This window comes from Bos taurus, chromosome 1, assembly GCF_002263795.3.
Source record: "Bos taurus isolate L1 Dominette 01449 registration number 42190680 breed Hereford chromosome 1, ARS-UCD2.0, whole genome shotgun sequence".
In the NCBI taxonomy this organism is placed as follows: Eukaryota; Metazoa; Chordata; class Mammalia; order Artiodactyla; family Bovidae; genus Bos; species Bos taurus.
The window spans coordinates 71,223,030-71,246,698 of NC_037328.1; the positions used below are offsets into that span (position 1 = coordinate 71,223,030).

General features: G+C 37.8%; 2 protein-coding genes across 4 annotated transcripts in view; one reads left to right on the forward strand and one right to left on the reverse strand.

Moving 5' to 3' along the window:
* CEP19 (centrosomal protein 19) lies at positions 1-5,905 on the reverse strand. 3 transcript variants are annotated; one of them, XM_005201540.5, is made up of 3 exons: positions 5,582-5,905; positions 2,059-2,255; positions 1-1,353 (listed from the first exon to the last, which is right to left on the reverse strand). In XM_005201540.5, exons 2-3 carry the CDS (start codon positions 2,186-2,188, stop codon positions 992-994), a joined length of 492 nt encoding a protein of 163 aa, XP_005201597.1. In that variant the 5' UTR covers positions 2,189-2,255; positions 5,582-5,905; the 3' UTR covers positions 1-991. The 3 variants fall into 3 exon arrangements, with proteins under 3 accessions (XP_005201597.1, XP_005201596.1, NP_001092599.1); XM_005201539.5 differs by having other exon boundaries at positions 2,059-2,258; NM_001099129.1 differs by having other exon boundaries at positions 5,471-5,646.
* PIGX (phosphatidylinositol glycan anchor biosynthesis class X) overlaps positions 5,596-23,669 on the forward strand; it is a 24,472-nt gene continuing 6,398 nt past the window's right edge. The window contains exons 1-4 of the mRNA XM_024997277.2: positions 5,596-5,730; positions 5,886-6,078; positions 9,291-9,354; positions 15,556-15,697. Of these exons, the coding sequence (XP_024853045.1) occupies positions 5,596-5,730; positions 5,886-6,078; positions 9,291-9,354; positions 15,556-15,697 (534 nt within the window). The remainder of the gene's footprint in view (positions 5,731-5,885; positions 6,079-9,290; positions 9,355-15,555; positions 15,698-23,669) is intronic.

Consider the following 23,669-nt stretch of genomic DNA (forward strand, 5'->3'; position numbering starts at 1 on the left):
TAATTTTTACAACTTTATTTAATGAGTACTAATTTCCTTGCAGAAAACAGAGGATTTCTACCAATTAAATAATATTCTAATATGAAGAAAGATGTATCTATACATATATAACCGTGTACAACAAATATCTTCTCTTTGTAGATACAAACTCATGAATAGGCCTAAACTGGCAGTACTTATGTTCATTTATTATGGTATTATGGGTAGATTTCCTATTTTATGAAAAAACTTATTTATGAGAAGAGGTTCAGGTTTCAGAATGTCTTGAGTGTATATTTCCTGATACTAGGGCAGGGAGAGGGACCAGAATTCCCCTGCTGTCCATCAAATTATATCCATTTGCAGCTACAGAGCATTCGACAAGGGTTCTCCTCACAGAGTTAAATACATATAAAGATAATATATACAGGATAATCCTCTAGTAATCATCATGTCCTCCAATACTATCACATTATAATTTGCTTACTGTTCCTCAAATAAAATGTTCTAATTCCTATGTCTTTCCCAATCCCCCACAACATCCCTCTTTTTTTCTTCCCAATTTCTCTAATCAGGAATCCTACCTAAGCTTCTATCCAAATACTACCATCTCAAGGGCCAGCAAAATACCACTTTGCCACTGAAGGACAAAGTCCTTCCTGACTATTCTACCCTACAGTAATCTAGGTTCTGATCTTCTCGAGCCTTTATCAAGCATTTGGAACTAATCTTTTTGCTGCCTAATACCATTAAATTAGCTTTTCACAAGCTTTTGACTTATCTTCCAATTAGACTGTAAGCTCCTTAAAGGCAGATCCTTATATTTTGTTTTCCTATATTCCACACGCACCTACATAGTAGATGCTATACATATCCTGGTTTGGAAAAGTAACACTCAATCCAAATGTGACCTAATACGTACAGTGTTCTTTATAGATTTTTCTACAATCAATCTATGGTCTTGTGTAAATATGCATTTACTCAATAATTTTTTTTTTCCAGTTTTTGGTTATCAGAACTCTTCAGCTGACTCTGTGTCCCAGCCACAGGACTGTAGCTGTTCATCCTGTGGGAACTCCACTTCAATATCATAGACAAAATTTGGATCATCCTTCTTCTTCTGATTTTTCTCAAAAAGTTCATCCATGATGCTCTTCCTTTTGGCAAGTTCCTTGTCATCTAGTTTGTTCAGGTCTTCCTCAGGATCAATGGTTGTTTCCCGTTGAATCTGTTCCATTGTTTCTGCCAGACTCTGCCCCCACAAGTTACCTCGTAAAAAGCTGAATAACTTCTCTAGCTGCTTCAGGGATACCTGTTCCAGGTAACCCTTGTGTCGTGGATTATTCTTTAATTGTTCAGCAGCTCTACTGCAATCTAGGAGCAAGAAACAAAACTATTACACCACACACAACACCACAGACTACTGAGGGCCCTCAGATTACTGAAAGCATTACCTATCATTACAGTCAAGTAGCCAAGTGGCTTTTGGGAATGAATTAAGTTACAGACCTATTTCTTTACATCCAGCTTTGAGTGTGATGGGGGAAGGATCGATATATTTTTTATTTCTGTAACTTAAAATCACTTTGAGGAGATGTTAAGTATTTCCAACTGAAGAAAATGTCTGAGAAGAAAAAGTAGTATTACAGCTTTAGATATTAGAATTGGTACTAAGGAAATATCAAGACTACAAATTAAAAAACACATTTGGAGGAGGAGAAGGGAATTAATATTATTGTATAATGCTATCTCATTTAATCCACACTGCCCAGGGACGGAGGAGCCTGGTGGGCTGCCGTCTTTGGGGTTGCACAGAGTTGGCCATGACTGAAGCGACTTAGCAGCAGCAGCAGCAGCTGACCTGAAAGGATTATCAATTTCCTTTAACAGATTAGGTAATGGATGCTCACCAAGATTAAGTAATTTAGTCAAATTTACACACCCTCTCTGACAGTCATGACTTGAACCTTGGTCTGTCTAACTGAAGGCCATATCACTCCATTACATGAGACCCAAATCGTTCTTATAAACTGACTCAGATGACAGTTATGATAAGAGGCAAGATAAAACATAAGATACCTGAATACTTGGAAAAGTTTCGGACTGGCATGATGCGCTGGCGACTTTTCCCCTTAATTTCATTCTCGTAGATTAAGATAATAGCCGGAGGCTGGAACCTAATTCCACATTTTTTGGCAGTGCACATCATTCTCACATATACTTCACGGTAAATCAGAGGAAATCTGATGACAATGTGTTAGTCACATAATGACTTCCTGCTAAAGGGGAAAAAATGTTAAGTGCTGGGTAAATCACATCCCTCCCTGCTTTTCCTCCCGGGTAAATCTGGCTCTAGTCCAATTCTGGAGATACATGGTCAGTTCAAGCTCAGTATTTCAAGAGCTATCTTGAAAGTTCAGTTTGGCCCTGGGTTATCCTTAATCTGTAGAATCCCTGGTTCATTGAGGGATGTAGGCAGGTTCACACCTGAGCCTAAAATGCAGTTCAGTTTGGATCTCTTAGTGCACTGTACTTTTAACCAAAGACTGTAGGAACCCCTCCCTGACTCAGCCCAAGAATCAACTTACAGGATCTTTTTTTGTCTACCAATTAAACAAGTATGTACAAGCACCCTCAGTGCCAAGGTACTAAGAATTTTTAAACTCTTTTAAATACATTATGTCCTGACAGGTTCCCCAGACCAGACCTCCGCCTCCTGTACTCATTCTACTCATTGAGGTATTTTTTGTTTGTTTGGTTTTTCACTGCACTGGGTCTTCACTGCAGTGTCTGGGCCTCTCTTAGCTACAGTGCACAGGTATGTAGGCTCTTAAGTTCCCTGACCAGGGAGCAAACTTGTGTCTCCTGCGTTAGAAGGCAGATTCTTAACCACTGAACTGGGAGGGAAGTCCTTCATTGAGTTTCTTGCCTTTTTTTTCCCTCACTGAGTTTTTGGTAACTACTTATTTAATCACCTATCTTTTCCCCTTCTATTCTGTATGCTCCTTGAGGGCAGGAAACATGTCCAAAGTTCACCACACTATCCCCAACACAATATCTGGATTAGGTATTCCATTGTTTGATTCAGTGTATCCTGTACATTCTCTAAGTGTTGACAGTCTAGAAGTCTGATCAAGAAGTCAGACCTGATGCAGAATCAGCCTTCACATTTTCAAGGCAACAAAGCTTATACGGCTTTTATTTGTCTCACTACATGATGTTTTTTCAGTTACAAGAAAAAGTCATTTTAAAGGTTAATATTTTTCATTCCCTCTTCTCTGCTCTCAATGCAAAAATAATTATAGGGAATGCTTTAGATGTGACTATGGTATTCTCAGGAAGATTTGCAAATGTCAAAGAATCTAGAAGTAAAACAGCAAAGGGATGATACCTTCATAAATTCAGTTCTGCCAGAGAATCACAATAGAAACAGGACTACTTGATAGATTATTGTAGAGTTGGGAGGGGTGAGGAAGAAACTTACAAAATAATAATCATCCCTGATTGCTTCCAGTCTTTTTTGTAGGCATAGTTTTAATATGTTTTTATATTGATACATACTATTTCCTGCCTTTTAAATATTTTAAAAACTTATTTTGCTGAAAGTGAAGTTGCTCAGTCATGTCCAACTCTTTGCGACTCCATGGACTGTAGCCCAACAGGCTTCTCCATCCATAGGGTTTTCCATGCAAGAATACTGGAGTGGGTTGCCATTTCCTTCTCCAGGGGAATCTTCCCCACCCAGGGATCGAACCCAGGTCTCCACACTGCAGGCAGATGCTTTACCCTCTGAGCCACCAGAGTGGATTTACAATGGTGTGTTAATTTTTGCTATAAAGCAAAGTGACTAGTTATAAACATATATACATTCTTTTTTATATTTTTTTCCATTATGGTTTATCACAGGATATTGAATATAGTTCCTTGTGCTATACAGTAGGACCTTATTATCCATTCTATATATGACAGTTTGCATCTGCTAATCTCAAACTCCCAACCATCCCTCCCCCAAACCCCCTCCCTCTTCGCAGCCGCAAATTCGTTCTCTATGTCTATGATCTGTTTCTGTTTTGTAGATAAGTTCATTTGTGTCGTACTTTAGATTTCACATACACTGTATTATATGGTATTTGTCTTTCTATTTCTTACTTCACTTAGTATGATAATCTCTAGGTCCATCCATGTTGCTTCAAATGGCATTATTTCATTCTTTTCTATGTCCTGTCTTTTAAATTTAACAACCCATGTAATTTTGTCTTTAAATGCAAACTTAATGTCATTCTAAAATGCAAACTTATGTTATGACTGCAAATGTTTTGTTCTATGGATATACCATAATCTATATTATTCAGCTCTTACTGTTGGACTGAGAATTTTTATTCTTAGGAAATGGATCATATATAAAGAACAGCTTTGTCAAATTATTGTATTCTGTCTCTCATTTGATGCAGTGATCCCATCCCACCCCTTCTTTCTTCTTTTCCCTCTCCTCCTCCTTCTCCATCTCTTTCCTTTCCTTCTTTTTTTTTTTTTAAACAAATACTTCCCCCAGTTTGCCTCACTAAAATTTGATAGTAAACTTTCTAGAAGATCCTAGTGAGCACAATATAAATTCCACACACTCATGTGACTGTATTAATAAATAATGCATGTAAGTGATGCTCAATAATGAAGTTTTATGACTACACTCTTTTCTTTCTTTTTAAAATTAAACTTTTATTTTTACTAAAATATTGTTTGTATTCTGTTTAAAATGTAACATAATTTTATGAGGCTCATAATAAAGAACTGCTGTCCTCTCCTGGTCCCCTTTCCATAGGTAATCAGTTTCAAGTCTTTTAAATGTTTCTTCCAAAATCTATCTCTATATTTAACAGCATGCTTATATTGCTATATTGAAGTTTAGGTAGTATCCAGGTGGCAGTAGTGGTAAAGAACCTGCCTGCCGATGCCAAAGACACAGGAGACACGGGTTTGATCCCTGGGTCAGGAAGATCCCCTGGAGAAGGAAATGGCAACCCACTCCAGTATTCTTGCCTGGAGAATCCCATGGACAGAGGAACCTGACGGGCTACAGTCCATGGGATCGCAGAGTCGGACACGACTGAAGCGAATGAGCTCTGACATCTCTCGTCTTTAAGACATCCATCCTAGGGCCCTCTCCATTCTGCTCCAATCTGCACCTGATACTCTTCAGGTCTGCTTACATATTCAATTCATGAAGACAGACGACACATTTACCAAGTTTTTCTTCTAGACATTAATACTTTCCTCCCCAGGGATCAATGACTGGCATATCTTGCCAAGCATCGCCCACAGCATCTAAGAATGTACGGATTTTGCCATCAGGTAGACGATCCTCTCCCTATCCATGCCCCTCACTAGTGCAAGGCTGACTTTCTTATCCATAGAGAAGTACAGAAAATGCATCTTCTGCTGGTCAACGTCTAAAACCTGTCCACCAACCGTAGTGCACCTAGGAGCACTTAACTTTTAAGGCCAGGCAAAGCCTGGCGCTGCAGAAAAAGACGACAGCCACAGCTTCGCAGACGTGACTGTGGGGTGAATTCTCCGGCAGGAAGATACCTGCATCGGCAAATACCTGGATGGAGGAGAATGCCGGGAGCTCGGCTAGGCGGTTCCCAGGACAGCGTGCGGGGTTCAGTGTCAGACTCGGGGTCCACGGAGCTGTCTCAAACAGCCCCGGTGCACGTTACTGCGCTTGCGCCATTCCTTGCTCCGCCCCCAACCGTGAGGGCGAGGGGCGGGGCGACGAAGGGGCTGGACGACGGCCTATCGCTATCCCGGAACATTTAGGGGCGGGGAGCCGGGAAACTGCAGGATCGCAGGCGTGAGCGCAGCGAATCTTCCTTCCGGGTCCCAAACTCCGCGACAGTGCGCTCTAGGAGCAGTGTGAACCTTGTGCACGTTCCTCTGATCGCATTTTATCCCCGCGTGCTCTTCTGGGGCGCGCGTTCTCCGGCGTCCTGGCTGCCCCAGCGGTGGCCGTCAGGGCAGTGGCCTGGCTGCTTCTCTGGGAGGCGGCTGGGTTCACCTGCTCGCCAGCCACAACGTTCAACAACACCCACTTCGTCTCCGGTAAGGGGCGGAGCTGGGCCTCGGGAGTGGGGCGGGGTTAAGGTCTGAGAGGGTGGGGAGCACTCGAGGTTCCCGAGACCTCTCAGTTCGTCCCTTTGCAAACGTGCTTCTCGCGACCCTAGAACTGTAGGGTGAGTGAAAGTGAAGTGAAGTTGCTCAGTCGTGTCCGAGTCTTTGCGACCCCATGGACTATATCCCACCAGGCTCCTCCGTCCATGGGATTTCCAAGCAAGCATACTGGAGTGGGTTGCCATTTCCTTCTCCAGGGTATCGGGAATTCCCGACCCAGGGATAGAACCCAGGTTTCCCGCATTGTAGGCAGACGCTTTACCGTCTGAGCCACAGGGAAGTAGGGTGAGTAGCAGGAGGTAAAAAACGAAGGCTGCAAGTTCCTGGACCTCCCACCGCCCTCGCCTTCATTCTTTGTGACCAGTCCTGGTTCTCTGGAGAGGCAGGCTTTGTCTTTCTGAGGGACGTGCAGCACTATTACTAAAACGTTGTGAAGTACAGCCGTGAAGCATTTTGGGGTGCTCTTGGGATGCATGAAGCTTCTGACCACTGCGGGACCAACAGAGCCTAAGTGCCCTGTGAGGTGTGAGAACCCTAATCTAGAGTACCTACACTCGGGGAGCGTGGAAAGGGGAGGACGACTAATTTTGTTTTACAAACATGTTTGATAATAAACTGGATTGTGCTAGGGTTTCTTTATGACTCTGGGCTGGGCGAGCGAGTCGATTCACTTCTTTGTGCTCAAGTTCGTGGGCAGAAGTGCTGTGCTAGGTGCTGTGAATCCAGCCCTCGTGGAGCTTGCAATGTAGTAGGGGAGATGGGTAAGTGCAGTAGTAGTTACAATAAAGTGATAACGTTTGATAGGGAAAGAAAAGTCAGAACACACACACCAGGAAAACCAGTACGGAAGCTGTCTTTAAAACCAGCATATTAGACTAGTATCTGTCAATCAGTGTAGTTCTGCTTTTGTGTGTTTACGTATTAGGTTCTCAAATTTATTTGAAGAAGGAATTATTAGGCCCAAAATAATTTTCGAACAACTGGGCTTATTGATAACTAAAGACTTTACAGCAATTTGTAAAGGGGGTCAATTTCCAGAGCCAATTCAGGCCACAAAAACCAAGTAAAGTAAAATTTAAGAGTAAAAATCTTGAAAGTGAATTCAGATGCAACAAATTCATTTTGAAAATGGTACCTTTGCCTTAAAAATCATAAATAATCTAGTATTTGCTATACTGTTTGTAAATTAGCTTTTCTATCATCCCAAGATAAATGAAATTTACCATTTTCTAGTCTATACTCCATAGAATTTAAGCCTGTTAATCTGACCTTTTTTCTAATTTAATTTATAGGCAGATATAAACCCTTCCCCCACCTCTGTTAAAATTAAATATTGAAGAAATGTCTGAATTTTTACAAGAGATATTCTATAAGTTATTTGTTTGGGAAAGGATGAGATACTTCTCCAAAGTAATTAAGGATTTTGTTAAATAGCAAGAAGAACTGAAATACCTTAGACTTTAAAAGTCAGGCAAATCTTACTTCTAATCAGTGACTTACCTAGTTGTATGATGTAGACAGTTAGTATTTATGTCAGAGTTTACTCCTGTGTTGGAGAAGGAAATGGCACCCCACTCCAGTATTCTTGCCTGGAAAATCCCATGAACGGAGGAGCCTAGTAGGCTACAGTCCATGGGGTTGCAGAGTCGGACACGACTGAGCGACTTCACTTTCACTTTACTCCTGTAATGGAGAGGGAAATGGCAGCCCACTCCAGTGTTCTTGCCTGGAAAATCCCATGGACAGAGGAGCCTGGTGGGCTACAGTCCATGGGGTCACAGAGAGTCGGACATGACTGAGTGACTTCACTTTATTCCTGTGTACAAATGGCAGTAATTTTGCTGGCCTATTTCTCTAGATCATGAAAGTTAAAATACACCTGAAAACCCCAAGTAGAGAATCTGTCATATAAGTATTATTTAATAAATGTTATCTTTCATAGTTTCCCCCTTCCTTCCCTCTCCGGTATATTTCAAATGTTTCCTTTCCACTTCATTTTTTGGGGGTCTTCTCAGGAATACATCTAATGGAATTCACAACATACAATAGTGTATGGTTTTTCTGTGTTTGTTTTAATGTTCTCACACATTTCCAGCTTTGCAAAATGGAGTAAAATTCCATAGCAAGGTGCCTGGGCTGATTTGGTAATCATTAGTAGCTAATGGCACCCCACTCCAGTACTCTTGCCTGGAAAATCCCATGGATGGAGGAGCCTGGAAGGCTGCAGTCCATGGAGTCACTAGGAGTCGGACACGACTGATCGACTTCACTTTCACTTTTCACTTTCCTACATTGGAGAAGGAAATGGCAACCCACTCCAGTGTTCTTACCTGGAGAATCCCAGGGATGGGGGAGCCTGGTGGGCTGCCGTTTCTGGGGTCTCACAGCGTCGGACATGACTGAAGTGACTTAGCAACAGCAGTAGCTAAATTTTTAAATTTTATGAAACTGACACTGAGTAACAGTTTTAATGTGTAAGTTCTGCATGGAGTGAGATTAGTGAAATTTTGGGTTATTCTAAGTTTATAAAAGAACCCTTTGAACCTTTGAAAAGCCTCCAGTTTTTGTCTTTTCTTTAAACCTTCTCATTGTCTACACACTGCATAAATGTACCTTCTTTTTTCTACTTGTGGATGATAGAATATAGAAGTTGCCAATTTGTATCTGATACTCAGTTTCAGTGAGCTAGGATTAAAATTGAGTTTTCCTGGCTCTTTCGCCGTTCTGTTCTTTTTGATGTCCAGTGATCACCTGAATAAAGTAATATAAATAACAAACACTTACACAGAGTGGGTGCTCTGTGGTTGACCCTGTTCCAAGTGCTTCTACATATATTAAATTCTCATGACAACTAGCAATGAGAGAAACTGTCTTCTTCAACGTCAAACAGCTATTAAGTGACAGACTGTTGTTTGAAATTAGCCAATCTAACACCAAAGTCAAGGCTTTTAACCCCTATGCTACACTAGAAATAGATTTATATATAGCACAAATTGCTTAAGTTTTAAGGGTGTTTGTTTTGTTTTAGGTTGGTTAGATTTTCCAATCAATTAAAGTCTATTCAAATAATTATTTTCTAATTATTTAAATATTCTTTCATTGAGTGTTTATTTTATTTAAAAAAAGTCTTTTCATTCTTACAGGCATAAGGGCCACTTGTTCTGAAATTATTTTGAGACAAGAAGTTTTGAAAGATGGTTTCCACAGGTATGTTGCCCATTGACTTATATCAAAATACAATTTCATGTAATTTAAAACCAAAAATTGATAGCTGAAACTAAATGGATAAACTAAAAAAAAATCACTTGCATTCTTAGAGTTATAACTGACAGATAAGCAGTTCATAGTTTGAAACAATGATAAAATAACAGTGGAGAAGAGAAGGAGAAAACAAACATTTATTATTTACTGTACATATCTATTATTTATTTATATAGACAAGAGCTATATATACATATTCCATTTAATCTTCACAATGGTTGTAAGGTAGATGATACCTTTCTTGTATTTCAGATGAGGGAACTAGGGCTCAGGGACTTTAAGTAGAGTTTAGAGTGGTAGATCTCTGATGGAAATTTAGGACTATCATACTTCAAAGCCACAGTCTCATGTACAAAGATACCACCCTAAATCAGTATTTCTGATTTACAAAACTTGGTTCCAAAGCCCAAACTATTTCCAAAATAGAAACTATTCTCAAAAATGAATATTGCCAATATTGAAGATATTTAAAAGACTGGTTAAAGTTGTGGAAGCTGTTCCATAAGCGATTCCCAAACTTTAAAGCCTCTCAAAGTGGTTACTTTGAAGTTATTGTCAGATATTTGATTTATAAATTCTGATATTTATTTTTAAAATCATTTATGATTTTTTAAATCATTTTATGATTTAAAATGATTTTTAAGTCATTTTATACATCACCTTAAACTAAAATACCTCACTCTCCTCACTCTTCAATTTTAGGCTGCATGTGAATGGCTAGGAGGTATAGTAGAAAGAACTTGGTTTTTCTGTTTGTTTGCTTGTTTTTAATTCAAATAAATTTGGACTAACAATGTAGCTCTATTATTTAGTATATGTGTACCCTTAGTCAAGTTACTTAAGTCTTTGTTACCTTACTGATGAAATTAGATAATGAAAGTATTTCCTTATTAGGGTTGTTAGGATTAGATCAGAGAATATGTGGCAAGTTCCTTAATGTAGTGCTTGTCACATAGCACTACAGGACAGGATAGAAATTGCTGGTCTCTGGGAACTGTATTCTGGCGGGGAGAATTATGTGTACTTATAGTCCATGGGGTCGCAAAGAGTCGGACATGACTGAGCGACTTTCACTTTCTATTTCTTTTATAGAGTTACTGGATAAGTGGATCAGAGGATACTATAGTTGTAGTGTATTTGATTTTCTACAAGTCTTTTGGTGAAATTTATGTGTTCTATTTGTGAGCAAAATGAAGAATGTGAACTGGAAGGTAATACAGGTGAATAACTTTGTAAAGATTAACTAATACATCCAACATGTTTTGGTTGGTTGATTGATTGAATGTCATCTTGGAGGGAGGTCTTGAAGATCTCTGTCTTTTAAAATATATGTTTTTTCTGATGATAAGATGTTGCACATTCACTGTTGTTCTGTCGCTAAGTTGTGTCCAGCTCTTTGCGACCCCATGGACTGCAGCATGCCAGGCTTCCCTGCCCTAACTATCTCCTGAGTTTGCTCAAACGCGTGTCCATTGAGTTGGTGATACCATCCAACTATCTCATTCTCTGCCGCCCCCCTCTCCTCCTGCCCTCAATCTTTCCCAGTAAAATATTGAAACAGCCCTTTCCTTTCAAAGGGGGAGAAAAGGAAAAAATTTAACTGTTTTAGTAACTATACATTTGCATACTTTTAAGCAGCTCTTTAAGTATTACAAATGAGTAATAAACATGGTTGGATGACATCACTAATTCAATGGACATGAGTTTGAGCAAACTCCAGAAGATAGTGAACAACAGGGAAGCCTGGAATGCTGTAGTTCATGGGGTTGCAAAGAGTCGGACACAGCTTAGCAACTGAACAACATGGAAACCACAATATATTACCCTACTTATAGCACAGCTGAAGATGGACTTTAAAATAAGTTTGAATGTTCGTAATTGTCAGTGTATTGACTATTATGTCCAGTGGGGGCAAAAGCTCCTTCTCTGCCACTAAACAACAAAACCTATGTAATGGCTAGCAGTGATTAAACAGAATCACAGACACCTGATTTATTTCAGTTTTGTTGATAAGCTCACATGTCTGGGGGACATGATTCATTAAATGCACTTATCATTTTTCATATTCCTAAAACAAGATGGGTTTACATTTGATTTTTCATTTGAAAAATAATAGGTCTGGCTATATAGTTTAGACGCTATTGATGTTCATTTTTTCCCCTTAAAGATACGGGACTATTTTCTTTTGAATAATTTGTTAAAATGTGGAACATACACTTTAAATATAGATACTAGGAAAAGTTACTGTTAGCATGAATACTGTGGCTAAGTATAAGTATCTTTAGACTCTCCTTCTAAATAAAGAATGTTTCTGGAGTGTTCCAGATCTTTTTCATAGAACTGTAGATTCTGATTCACTTTGGGTCCAGTCACTTGTCTATGTTTCTGGTGATGAGAAATGATTCCCCTTAATGTGCCAGTGAAATAGGTGAACACACAGCTCTCATTCTCTCTGTCTGTTTCTGAAATATTAGTAAGGGACACATACATTTATTAAAAATGAAGTTCAAGACACTTAAAATAATTCTGTATTAGAAACTTGACTCTATTATAAGTCATACTAAACTTGTTTAATGCTCCAATTCCCCTGCTAACATTTAGAAAGCAGAAGAATATTCTACCTAACCACTGACCCGTGGTTGACTGTAATGGGTTCAGTAAGGTCTGCTGCTCTTGCTCTGGCAGAATTTGGTCCTGGATTCTGTAGTTCATTCCTTGGCAACTTTTTAGCTATTACTGTGAATATTTTATTTACATTCATTGTTGTTTGAGATGATGTCTTCGTGAATACCTTGTCATTTGCACAGGACTGTGCTTCCTGGAAATCTCAGCCCATTTTTTCTAGATCGACCTACTTTCCTGGTAAAGTTATGACAGTGTTAGGACTCACTTCTCTCTGAAGTAATTTAACCTAGTTTTTTGTTCTTACAAAGGACCCCTCATTTGCAATCCCTGGTGGCTCAGACGGTAAAGCGTCTGCCTACAATTCGGGAGACCTGGGTTCAATCCCTGGGTCGGGAAGATCCCCTGGAGAAGGGAATGACAACCCACTCCAGTATTCTTGCCTCCCCTGCCCCAAAAAAGGGGCTTGAAGAAATATAAGTTGATTCCCTGGTGGCTCAGACGGTAAAGTGTCTACCCGCAATGAGGGAGACCCTGGTTCCATCCCTGGGTCGGGAAGATCCCCTGGAGAAGGAAATGACAACCCACTCCAGTACTCTTGCCTAGAAAATTCCATGGATGGAGGAGCCTGGTGGGCTACAGTCCATGGTGTCGCAAACAGTCGGACACAACTGAGCGACTTCACTTTACTTTACTTTTTATGCAACTAATGGCTGCCGGTACTCCCCTGTAGTAATTGTTGCTAGGCTGTGATAATCATTCTTGACCAATTGTATCCCATGTCCCACATTTCATGCAGCTTAGAAAAACAGCCTTAGTGGTACTCTCTTGAAAGTCATGAAGTTGGCCCTTCACAAAATGAAGCACCAGGCTTGATTTGCCAACAGCAGGCTCTCCCAGAAATACTAGTTTGAACTGGCATATTTTATTTCCAGTATTGATCCTTTGGGTTTTGATTAACCATGTTCATATTTGAAAGAAGTCCCTAATTTCAGTCTCTTACATCAATTTCCAAGTTGCAGGGTGTCAGTTTTTCTTTCTGGAGGTAAAGAAACCTGAGACCATACAAGCAGGTCTGTGGGACCAAGGCTACCTGGCAGCAGATCCCAGGCATAGTCTGAAGGACAAGAGAGGCTGAGGCTGTGGCTTGGAGGAGGCCGTAGCTCCTTCTCCTATTGAGTCCCAATTTAATGCCAAGTTGTTAAGAGACCATATTCTGCTTGATTTCAGTTCTTTAAAACTTTTAGAGACTTCTTTTAATGCTCAGCATATAGTTTTTCTTATGCACTTAGAATGTTCTATTACTATAATTGTCAGTTAGATCAACTAAATTGAAGGTTGTTCATGTTTTCTGTGTCTTTACTGATTTTCTCTCTACTTGTTCTATCCATTACTGAAAGAAGGGTATCAAAATCTTTTGCTGTAATTCTGAATTTGTCTGTTTATCCTTATAGTGCTACCCGTTTTTACTATGATGTAGAATACAGGAATCTTTGAAGCTCTGTTATTGGCTACAGACAGTTATATTTTATATATAAATTATTGTTATATTTTATTTTCTTGTTATATTTTCTTGATGATTGACCCTTTTATTTTTGTGTGGTATTCTTCTTTATCCATGGCAATATTCCTTGTCCTAAAGTCTTCTTTTTCAGTATTATTATAGCCACTCTCAGTTCAGTTCAGTCGCTCAATCGTGTCCGACTCTTTGCGACCCCATGAATCGCAGCAGGCCAGGCCTCCCTGTCCATCACCAACTCTCGGAGTTCACTCAGACTCACGTCCATCGAGTCAGTGATGCCATCCAGCCATCTCATCCTCTGTCATCCCCGTCTCCTCCTGCCCCCAATCCCTCCCAGCATCAGAGCCACTCTATAGTATTGTTATTAATATTTGCATACATTTTTCCATCCTTCTACTTTTATCTGTGTTTATATTTGCCATTTCTTGTAGACAGCATATAGTTAAGTGTTGCTATTTCATCCAATCTGTCAATCTCTATATTTTAACTGGAGTGATTAGACCATATACTTTTAATGTTAATATAGATTTGGTTGGTTTGGTTTAAATTTACTCATCTTGCTACTTCTTTTCTATATTTTTTTCTATTTGTACCATCTAATCTTTTTTCTTTTTTCTTGCCTTATTTTGGATAAATGGAATATTTTTAGATCATTCCATTTTATCTCCATTTTTGGCTTATTAACTATACCTCTCTCTTTTTAAAAAATTAGTTGCTTTAGGGTTTACAATTTTAACTTATCAGAGACTACCTTCAGATAATACTGTTTATACCATGAATAATGCATGAATCTTATAGCAGAATAGTTCATTTCTTTCTTCTCCCCTTTATGCTATTCTTGCCATACGTTAATTAACTTTATGCTTTTTTGCTTATGTTGTAAACCTGCCAAAATTGTTGTTACTTTTGCTCTGATCAGTCATATATTTTTTACACTATTATTTATTTTAATTGTGGTAAAATACCTGTAACATAAAATATGCTGTCCTAACCATTTTAAATTATACACTTTAGTGGCATTAAGGACATTCCCATTGTTGTGTTCCCATTATTACTAACTATCCACAGACCACTCTTCATCTTACAAAACTGAAATCTGTACCTCTTAACAGTAACTCCTCATCCCCATCCCCCAACCACCTGGCCTGGCAACCGCCATTCTACTTTCTATCTCAGTGGGATCTCTGCTGAACTCTTTGGTTTCTATCCTTTGGTTGGTGGAATGCAGTGTCTTTGTGAAATTTCAGAATTTCTTATCTTTCAGTTCCTTGGTAATTCTTTGTCCAGTCCTGTGGAGTTACGTATTACTCATGTTTATTTTAGTACTCAATAAAAATTCAAGGGGACTCCAATTCAGACTTCTAGAACTCATTGTACAAAGATACTTCCTCTCTGGAACGTAGTGCTGTGACTTCTAGCTGCTTAATCCTCCCTTATCTTCTATCCCTGTTTTCTCACTTAAGCAAAATCACCGTGCTTTGGACCTCCTTCTCTGCACTTGGTCCAAAATAAGCCTCCAGAGAGAAAGCTGAGACAATTGTACATTTAAGTTTATTAAAATAGGTTTATTTTAGATTAATACTTGTGGTATGGTATGAGGTAGAGGTCACAGTTCAGTTTTTTCTATATAGGTACACAGTTGTTTCAGCATTGTTTGTTGAAAAGATAATCTTTTCCCCATCAAATTATATTGGCACCTTTATTTTTAAAAAGTGTGTGTCTGTTTCTGGACTCCATCCTTTCCCATTGATGTTTGTCTAATAGGATACCCTAAAAGGATACTGTGACTATGACATGAATTTCTGAAAGATCTAATGAGTGGTTCTGATGTGATGTAAATATTTCATTAATTTTTTGATCTTCTTTTGAAAAACTAATTTGAAATATAATATTTGTGTTAATTTAAATATAAGCTTGTTATATTAGCTTGTTTAAAAATTGAATGAATTCTTAAGAAAAAAAATTGAATGAAGATATTTACTTAAAACATACTTGTCTTACAGAGACCTGTTAACAAAAGTGAAATTTGGAGAAAGCATTGAGGACTTACAGACCTGCCGACTCTTAATTAAACAGTACATCCCAACAGGACTTTTTGTGGATCCGTATGAGTTGGCTTCATTACGAGAGAGAAACATAACAGAGGTACAACTGTTAGAGGGATTTTTTGAGAGGGAAATTATTGTAGGAATATTGTAATTGGATTAAGGCAAAATAGACAAGATGACATTGTAGTATTTTTTAATTCATTTTGTTAAGTGTATGTAAAAGATAGGATAGGAGTATTCTTTAAAAAGTGAGTGAAACTTGTCATACTTGTCTGTAATAAGTCAGCTAAAATGGCGATTATATTAAGGCTTGTCTTTGAAAAGATTAGTGATTAATAAATACTGCTTCAACAACAACTACTTTGTTAAAATTTGACATATACCCCAACATCTGTATAATATGGGTATGGGAGGAAAGGAAACAAATATTTATTGGATATCTATATAACAGGTATTTTTTTTGAAGGAAGCAAGATAAAATTAAGCATTATAAGAAAGATTATGTCCCACATCCTTTTCATAGATTAATCTTTACAGCATCCTTGGAAAGATTCCATTTTCTAGATAAGGAAACAGGCACAAAGGGTCCAAATAACTTATCCCGGATCACATAGGTAAATGGAAAAGCCAGGAAATGAATCCAGGATTGTCTAATTGCAAAGTTGGTGTTCTTTTGGGAAATAAATCTTACTCCTTAGTTAAGAGTTTGCCTAACTTTGATAAGAATCACCAGGGGGTATTTTTGGTGCAGATTATTGTCTTTCTGAGAAAGCTTAATTCAGCAAATCAAATTGGATCCCCAAATCTCTTAATGACTGAAGTGATTCCTATTAAGAAATTTGGGGAAACTGTTTTAGTTCATTCTGTATATGAATTTTAAAAAGGCAAAATACACTTGGATATACTTGGAGACATTTAGGATGGTGGTTTATTTCTAATTGTGATTTAGTCTAATTTCTTCACCTGTTTTATTTACATTTGTTTTTGAGTAGGTAATTATATCCTCATGGTTTATAATTCAGGGAGTATAAAAAGTATACAATGCTAAGCTTTCCCCTATTTTAACCTCTCGTTACCATTTCTTCCTATTTCTATTTTTGTGTCTGTATGGCAGTTTAGGTACACATGTTCACATATATGGCAGTTTAGATACATATGTGGGAAGATCCTTTTTTTTTGTTTGTTTGTTTCTTTTTTTCACTGAGCATGAATTCTGAATGAGGCTTTTTAATTTTTACACAATATGTTTTGGGAATTCCCTGGCAGTACAGTGGTTAGGACTCCACACTTTCACTGCCCAGGTTCAGTCCCTGGTCTGGGAATTAAGATCCTGCAAGCTGAATGGTACAGCCAAAAAAAAAAAGTACATTTCAAATTTAAATACAGTTCTTGGCTTGTACTGACATGGATTGGAATCATATTTAAATTTACTTAATAAAATGATCTACCATGTTTTAAGAAAGTGGAATTTTTTTATGCATAGATACCCAAAAAGAGGTCACATACCCACATACCCATACCTGTGGTTGGGATGAGATAGGGGTGTGTGCAGGTTGCCTATAATGAGAAAATAAGGTGGGTAAAGGGTCCCATTATAGATTGCTTGACAGGTTTCTCTTTATCTTGATTTTCTGCTTCCTAATTCTCTAATATCTAATTACAAATCTTTTACGTGAATTTACTTTTTCATTTTGGAAGCGTCTAGAAAAATAGATGTCTCGTTTGTATGATTAGAAGTTGATTTCCTGATATATTAGATGCTATTTCCTTCTGCCTAGCTGAGTTGAGACTGTGGCCCCAATTCTTTGTGCAGAGAAACTTTGTCATGAGATGTGGTATTATTTGGTGACTTTAACTAGATAGAAGAGAATTTATACATAGGGAATGATTGATGCTTATATATCTTGATTCTATTAGATAAGACAAAATTTTTGACTGTATGGATGATATGAGTTTATGATAGCTTCTGAGCAATTTGAAAATAAAACAAGTCTTAACTAGTTTCATTGTAGATTTTTAATCAAAATCTCTCACATTCTTTGGAAACAGCATAATATTAGATTGAAACATAAGAAATTGATATTTTATAGGTCAAAATGGAAATGTTTTTGAAATTGCAAGTTTCACTCAGTCAAAATGTGTTAGGACTTCTGCCTTGGCCAAGGTAAAGAACAGGAACACATTTGCTTTCCACTTGAAACAACCAAGAAATAGACAAAATATAAGAAAGAATGGAAAAAATAATTGAAAATCAAGCAGTGAAATCTTAGAGATGAGAAATAAATAACGTTAGCCCTTCAGTTGTCCTAGTTTATTACATGAGAGTTCAGACTGTGGTACAGGGAGGGTGAACCTAAGCAGAGCCTAGTGGACTTCTTGAGTTAAGGAGATAAAGGTAGGATTTGGGAAAGACCAAAGTCACTAAAAGTGCTTTCCAGGTGACACTAGTGGTAAAGAACCCGCCTGCCAATGCAGGAGACATAAGAGATGCAGGTTTGACCCCTGGGTTGGGAAGATTCCCTGGAGGAGGGTATGGCATGGCAACCCTCTCCAGTATTCTTATCTGGAGAATCCCATCAGACACGACTGAAGTGACTTAGCATGCATGCACACAGAGTCACTAGAATTCACTAACAGTGTATCAGAGAAGAGAGAACTGCATAGAGACAAATTCCAGAGATCCACAGAGGTTCCCCTGAATGCATAGTTGAGTATTAATTAATGCATGCATGTGAGGAAACTGCTTGATGCTGGGAAAAGAACTATATGAAAAAATTAGAGGTAATAGTGTCTCACACAGGTCTAGCTGTGGTACCTGTTCCCACCAACCAGACTGGGATAATCCTTGTAATTCACTAGGCTTTGGATAGAGTAAACGGAAGTACTCAGTAGTGGGGAATACTAAGCCCTAGAGTGAACATTATTTCAGTCCTACCTAACAAATTTCAAAACCAAGACCTTGCAAAAATCAGACAGTTGCAAGTAACCTTACAGCATTACAAACAAAGCTTAAGAATATTTATAGGAATGCAGATATATCTAGTACCCAACAGGATCAAAATGTCTTGACTCTAATAAAAGTTTTGCAAGGATGTGGGAAAATATGACCTGTAATGAGGAGGTAAATGATTCAGTTAATGCTGATCATAGCTGTATTCCTTATGTTCAGAAAGGTAAATAGAAAAATGGAAGATACTTGAAAGGACAGCTGACCTTTTAAAAATTAAGACTACAAAGTATGAGATGGAAAATATTCTGGATGGAATTAATGGCAGATTAATGCAGAAGAAAAGATTAATGAACTTGAAATCATAGCAATAGAAACTACCAAAAATATAAAACATAAAGAAAAGAAATGTAAAAAGCGAGTAGAACATTAGTGAGTTGTGGAACAACTTCATGTGACCTACCATAAGTCTAATTGGGTTATTTCTAAGAGATACCTGCATCCTCAACGTTCATTACAGCATTATTTACAATAGCCAGGTTATGGAAGTAACCTAAGCATCCATCAATAGGTGAATGGACAAAGAAAATGTGAGATATATATTTCTGAAACTGAGATGTGTATAAATGTGTATGTATTTGTGTGCATTTGTGTATATATGTGTATATACACATGTATATGGATACCCATAGACAGAGACACACACAATGGAATGTTATGCAAACATTAAAAAAAAAAGAAGAAATTCTGCCATTTGCAACAAAACGCATGAACTTTGAAAGTGTTGTGCTAGGTAAAATAAGTCAAAGAAAGACAAATGCTGTATGATCTCACTTAGATGGGGAATATAAGAAAAACTGAACTCAGAAACAGAGAGTAGATTGGTCATTGCCAGGGGTGAGAATGCAGGAGAAATGGGTGAAGGTAGTCAGAAAGTACAAACTCCTAGTTATAAGAAGAGTTAAGTTCTGAAAATCTAATGTATAGCATGGTGACTGTGAGAATGCAGGAGAAATGGGTGAAGGTAGTCAGAAAGTACAAACTCCTAGTTATAAGAAGAGTTAAGTTCTGAAAATCTAATGTATAGCATGGTGACTGTAGTTAACAAACTGTGTTGCTGAGAGAGTATACCTTAAATGTTCTCACCATGCACACACACTGAAAGGTAACTGTGTGAGGTGATGGACATTTTAACTAATGTTATTATGGTAATTATTTTTCAAAATATACATATATCAGATCTTCATGTTATATACCTTAAGCCTACACAATGTTATATTTCATATCTCAATAAAACTGAGCAGGGGAGGTGTAACGGAAATCCCCAAGGAGAGATGAAAGAGATGGAGATGGAAAAAAATATTTGAAGAAATAATGGCTGAGAAAATTTCAGATTTGATGGAAACTACAAACCCACATATCTACGAAGCTCAGTGCAAGAAATATGAAAGAAACTATATCAAGGTACAAGATAAAATTGTTTAAAACAATGATAATAAGAAAACCTTAAAAGCATCAAGATGAAAAAAAAAAACAAACACATAAAATACAGAGGACCAAAGGTAAGAATAACAGCAGATTTCTTGTCGAAAATAATGCAAACAAGAATTTGGAGCAGCAGCATCTTTAAAATATAGAAAGAAAAAAAAATCTGTTTCTTTATACAGTGAAAATGCCTTTCAAGGTGAAGGTGAAATAAAGACTTTTTCAGGCATAAAGGTTGAAAGAATTCTTCACCATCAGACCTCCAATACCAGAAATGTTAGAAGAGATCCTTCAGGCAGAAGGAAAATGATACCAGATGAAATCTGTATCTACACCGAGGAAAGAAGAAGACTTGAAATGATAACTACATGAGTAAAAATAAGTTTTTTTTCCATATTATGTGAATTTTTCCAAGATAATTGACAAAAAATAACAACAATGTAGTGTAGCATCCATACCATGTCTAAGAATAAAATGTATGATCGCACTATCACAAGGTTGAACGTGAAAAATGAAATACACTTTAGTAAGGTTGTTACACTAAATGTAAGGTAGTTTAATGTCACTTGAAAGTAGACTGATACAGTAAAGATGTTTACTATAAACTGAAGTAACTGCAAAAATAACAGTCGTAGTTAATATGCCAGCACAGCAGATTAAATGGAACTATAAAAAAATTCAGTCTATTGGAGAGAAGGCAGAGAAAGAAGATAAAGGGAACAAAAAATAAAGATACAGAGAACAAGATGAATTAAACTTAACAATATTAATAATCATATTAAATGTAAATGTCTAAATATCTCCATTAAAACGCTGAGATTTTCAGATTGGATAAGAAATCAATACCTAACTGTATATTGCATATAAGAAATGAACTTTTAAATCAAAAGATAAGACATGCTCACACTGATCAAAGGAAAGCTGATGTGGTTATATTAATATTAGGCAAAGGGATTCAAGAGCAAAGATTGTCACAAGTGCTAAAGACTATCACCATTTTGATAAAGGGATCAATTAATCAGCAGGAAATAATAATTCTAAACATTTATGTCACTAATAACAGATTCAAAATGCAAAGAAAAATTGGTTGAACTGTAAGGTGAAATAGATGAATCCACACTTACAGTTGGAGATTTCAGTACCCTTCTCTCAATAATTGATGTGATAAGTAGACAGAAAGTTGGTAAGGATATGAAAGATTTGAACAAAACTGTGAACCAACTCCCTGATCTAATTGGCATTTATGGACCGGTCCATCCAACAACAGTGGAATACATGTTCTTTATAAGTATACATGCAGTATTTATCAAGATAGATCATTCTAGGCTATAAAACAAGCCTCAATAAATTTAGAATTCAAGTCTTACAAAGAATATTCTTGACTGCAAATGAACTAAATTAGAAATAAAGAATAGAAAGATCTTTAGAAAATCTTCAAATATTTGGAAACTAATTAACACACTTCTAAGTAATCCATGGGTCAAAAGAAGAAAGCAGAAGGGAAATAAAGTATTTTGAACTGAATGAAAATGAAAACATAACATACCAGAACTAATGGGATACTGCTAAAGCTGTGTTTAGAGGGAAATTTGTAGCACTAAGATGCCTATCTATTTTGAAAGAAGATCTCAATTAACGTTTTCAGCTAAGCCTCCTTAATCTATGATGAGCACGTGAAACCACAGTAGAAGGATGGAAATAATGAAGGTCACAGCAGAAATTCATGAACTAGAAAACAGACACACACAGTAGGGAAAGCTGGTGAAACCAAAAACTTGTAGTTTAAGATGGATAAAATTGATAAACTCTTTAGCCAGACTGATTAGAAAAAAATAGGTACTGTTAGAATTAACATCCCGGGGCTTCCCTGATGGTACTGTGGTTAAGAATCTACCTGTCAATGCAGAGGACACGGATTCAATCCCTAGTCCAGGAAGATCCCACATGCCTCAGAGCAGCTAACCCCGTGCATCACAGCTACTGAAGCTCGAGCTCTGGAGCCCCCAAGCCGCAACAAGAAGCCTCCACAAGGATAAGCCCACTTACTGCAACAAAGAGTAGCCACCGCTCTCCCCAACAAGAGAAAACTAGCACACAGCAATGAAGACAGCGTGACCAAATAAAAATACATAAATAAGTAATTAACAAGAATTAACATCCCAGTGTCAGAAAAGTATTTATTGTTATACATTTCATTTCTTTAGTTTTACAATTTTAGATTGTATAAGTTATTCAAAGATACTGATTGCTGTGTCTTACTTGGGAAATGTTTTAGATTTTTTTTGTTCTGGTTTTGAGCTTTTTTGATAGAGCTCTGCTGCTGCTGCTGCTAAGTCGCTTCAGTCGTGTCCGACTCTGTGCGACCCCATAGACTGCAGCCCACCAGGCTCTCCTGTCCCTGGGATTCTCCAGGCAAGAACACTGGAGTGGGTTGCCATTTCCTTCTCCAATGCATGAAAGTGAAAAGTGAAAGTGAAGTTGCTCAGTCGTGTCCGACTCCCAGCGACCCCATGGACTGCAGCCTACCAGGCTCCTCTGTCCGTGGGATTTTCCAGGCAAGACTACTGGAGTGGGGTGCCATTGCCTTCTCCAGATAGAGCTCTAGTCTAGGGGAGAAAGATCTGTTGAGTGTTACAGTTCAAAAATTTTATTGCTTAATTCATTTAACTTTGCTAAGGTGGTTTTTGATATGTGTAGTTTAGTGTTGTCATGAAAAAGTGTAGGTCCATGGCTGTTAGCCAGTGGGTCTTAGTTGCAGCATGAGAACTCTTAGTTGCAGCATGTGGGATCCAGTTCCTTGACCAGGGATCGAACCTGACCCCCTGCATTCAGAGCACAGAGTCTTAGCCACTGGACCACCAGGGAAGGCCCTAAGGCTGATTTTTGAGATTCAGATACCCAGAATAAAAGTTTTTGAACCATCACCAAATAACCCTTTGACTAATAGAGCCCTCTCTGAAGGCCAAAATGCCATTTAGACCAGTTTGCCTCATTTTCATTATATTTTAGTTTAAATTCTAGTTTAAATTCCGGAGAAGGCAATGGCACCCCACTCCAGTACTCTTGCCTGGAAAATCCCATGGACGGAGGAGCCTGGTGGGCTGCCGTCTATGGGGTCTCACAGAGTCGGACACGACTGAAGCGACTTAGCAGCAGCAGCAGCAGCAGTTTAAATTCATGTTAAAAATATTCTCAGTTTTTGGGAAGTTTCCATATTTTTATGTCTATGGAAAATAAACAGTAAACAAAACTCATTAATTAGAGAAGCTGAAGATCATAATGCCATCATAAATTCTAAATAGCACTGTCAGGAATATACTTTGTGTTAGTTCTACTTATTATACTTAATTTTCAACTAGATAAATATTGGCTATCTTATTTAACCTAACTGAATAGGGGAATCTCTTTGACCTGGCTTTGAATCTTGTCTCCTCTCCTTACTAGCTACTATATTGTTTATCCACCTGATACTTTGTTTACACATTTATATAACAGGCCTAAGAGGTCCTACCTGATAGGGATCTTGTGAAAATTAAAGAAAAGAATGTATATAAACTACTGAGCTTAATTGGTACTCAAAGAAAGTTACCTTTATTATTACTGGGTCATTCTATACATCTTTGTTGACAAGATAGAA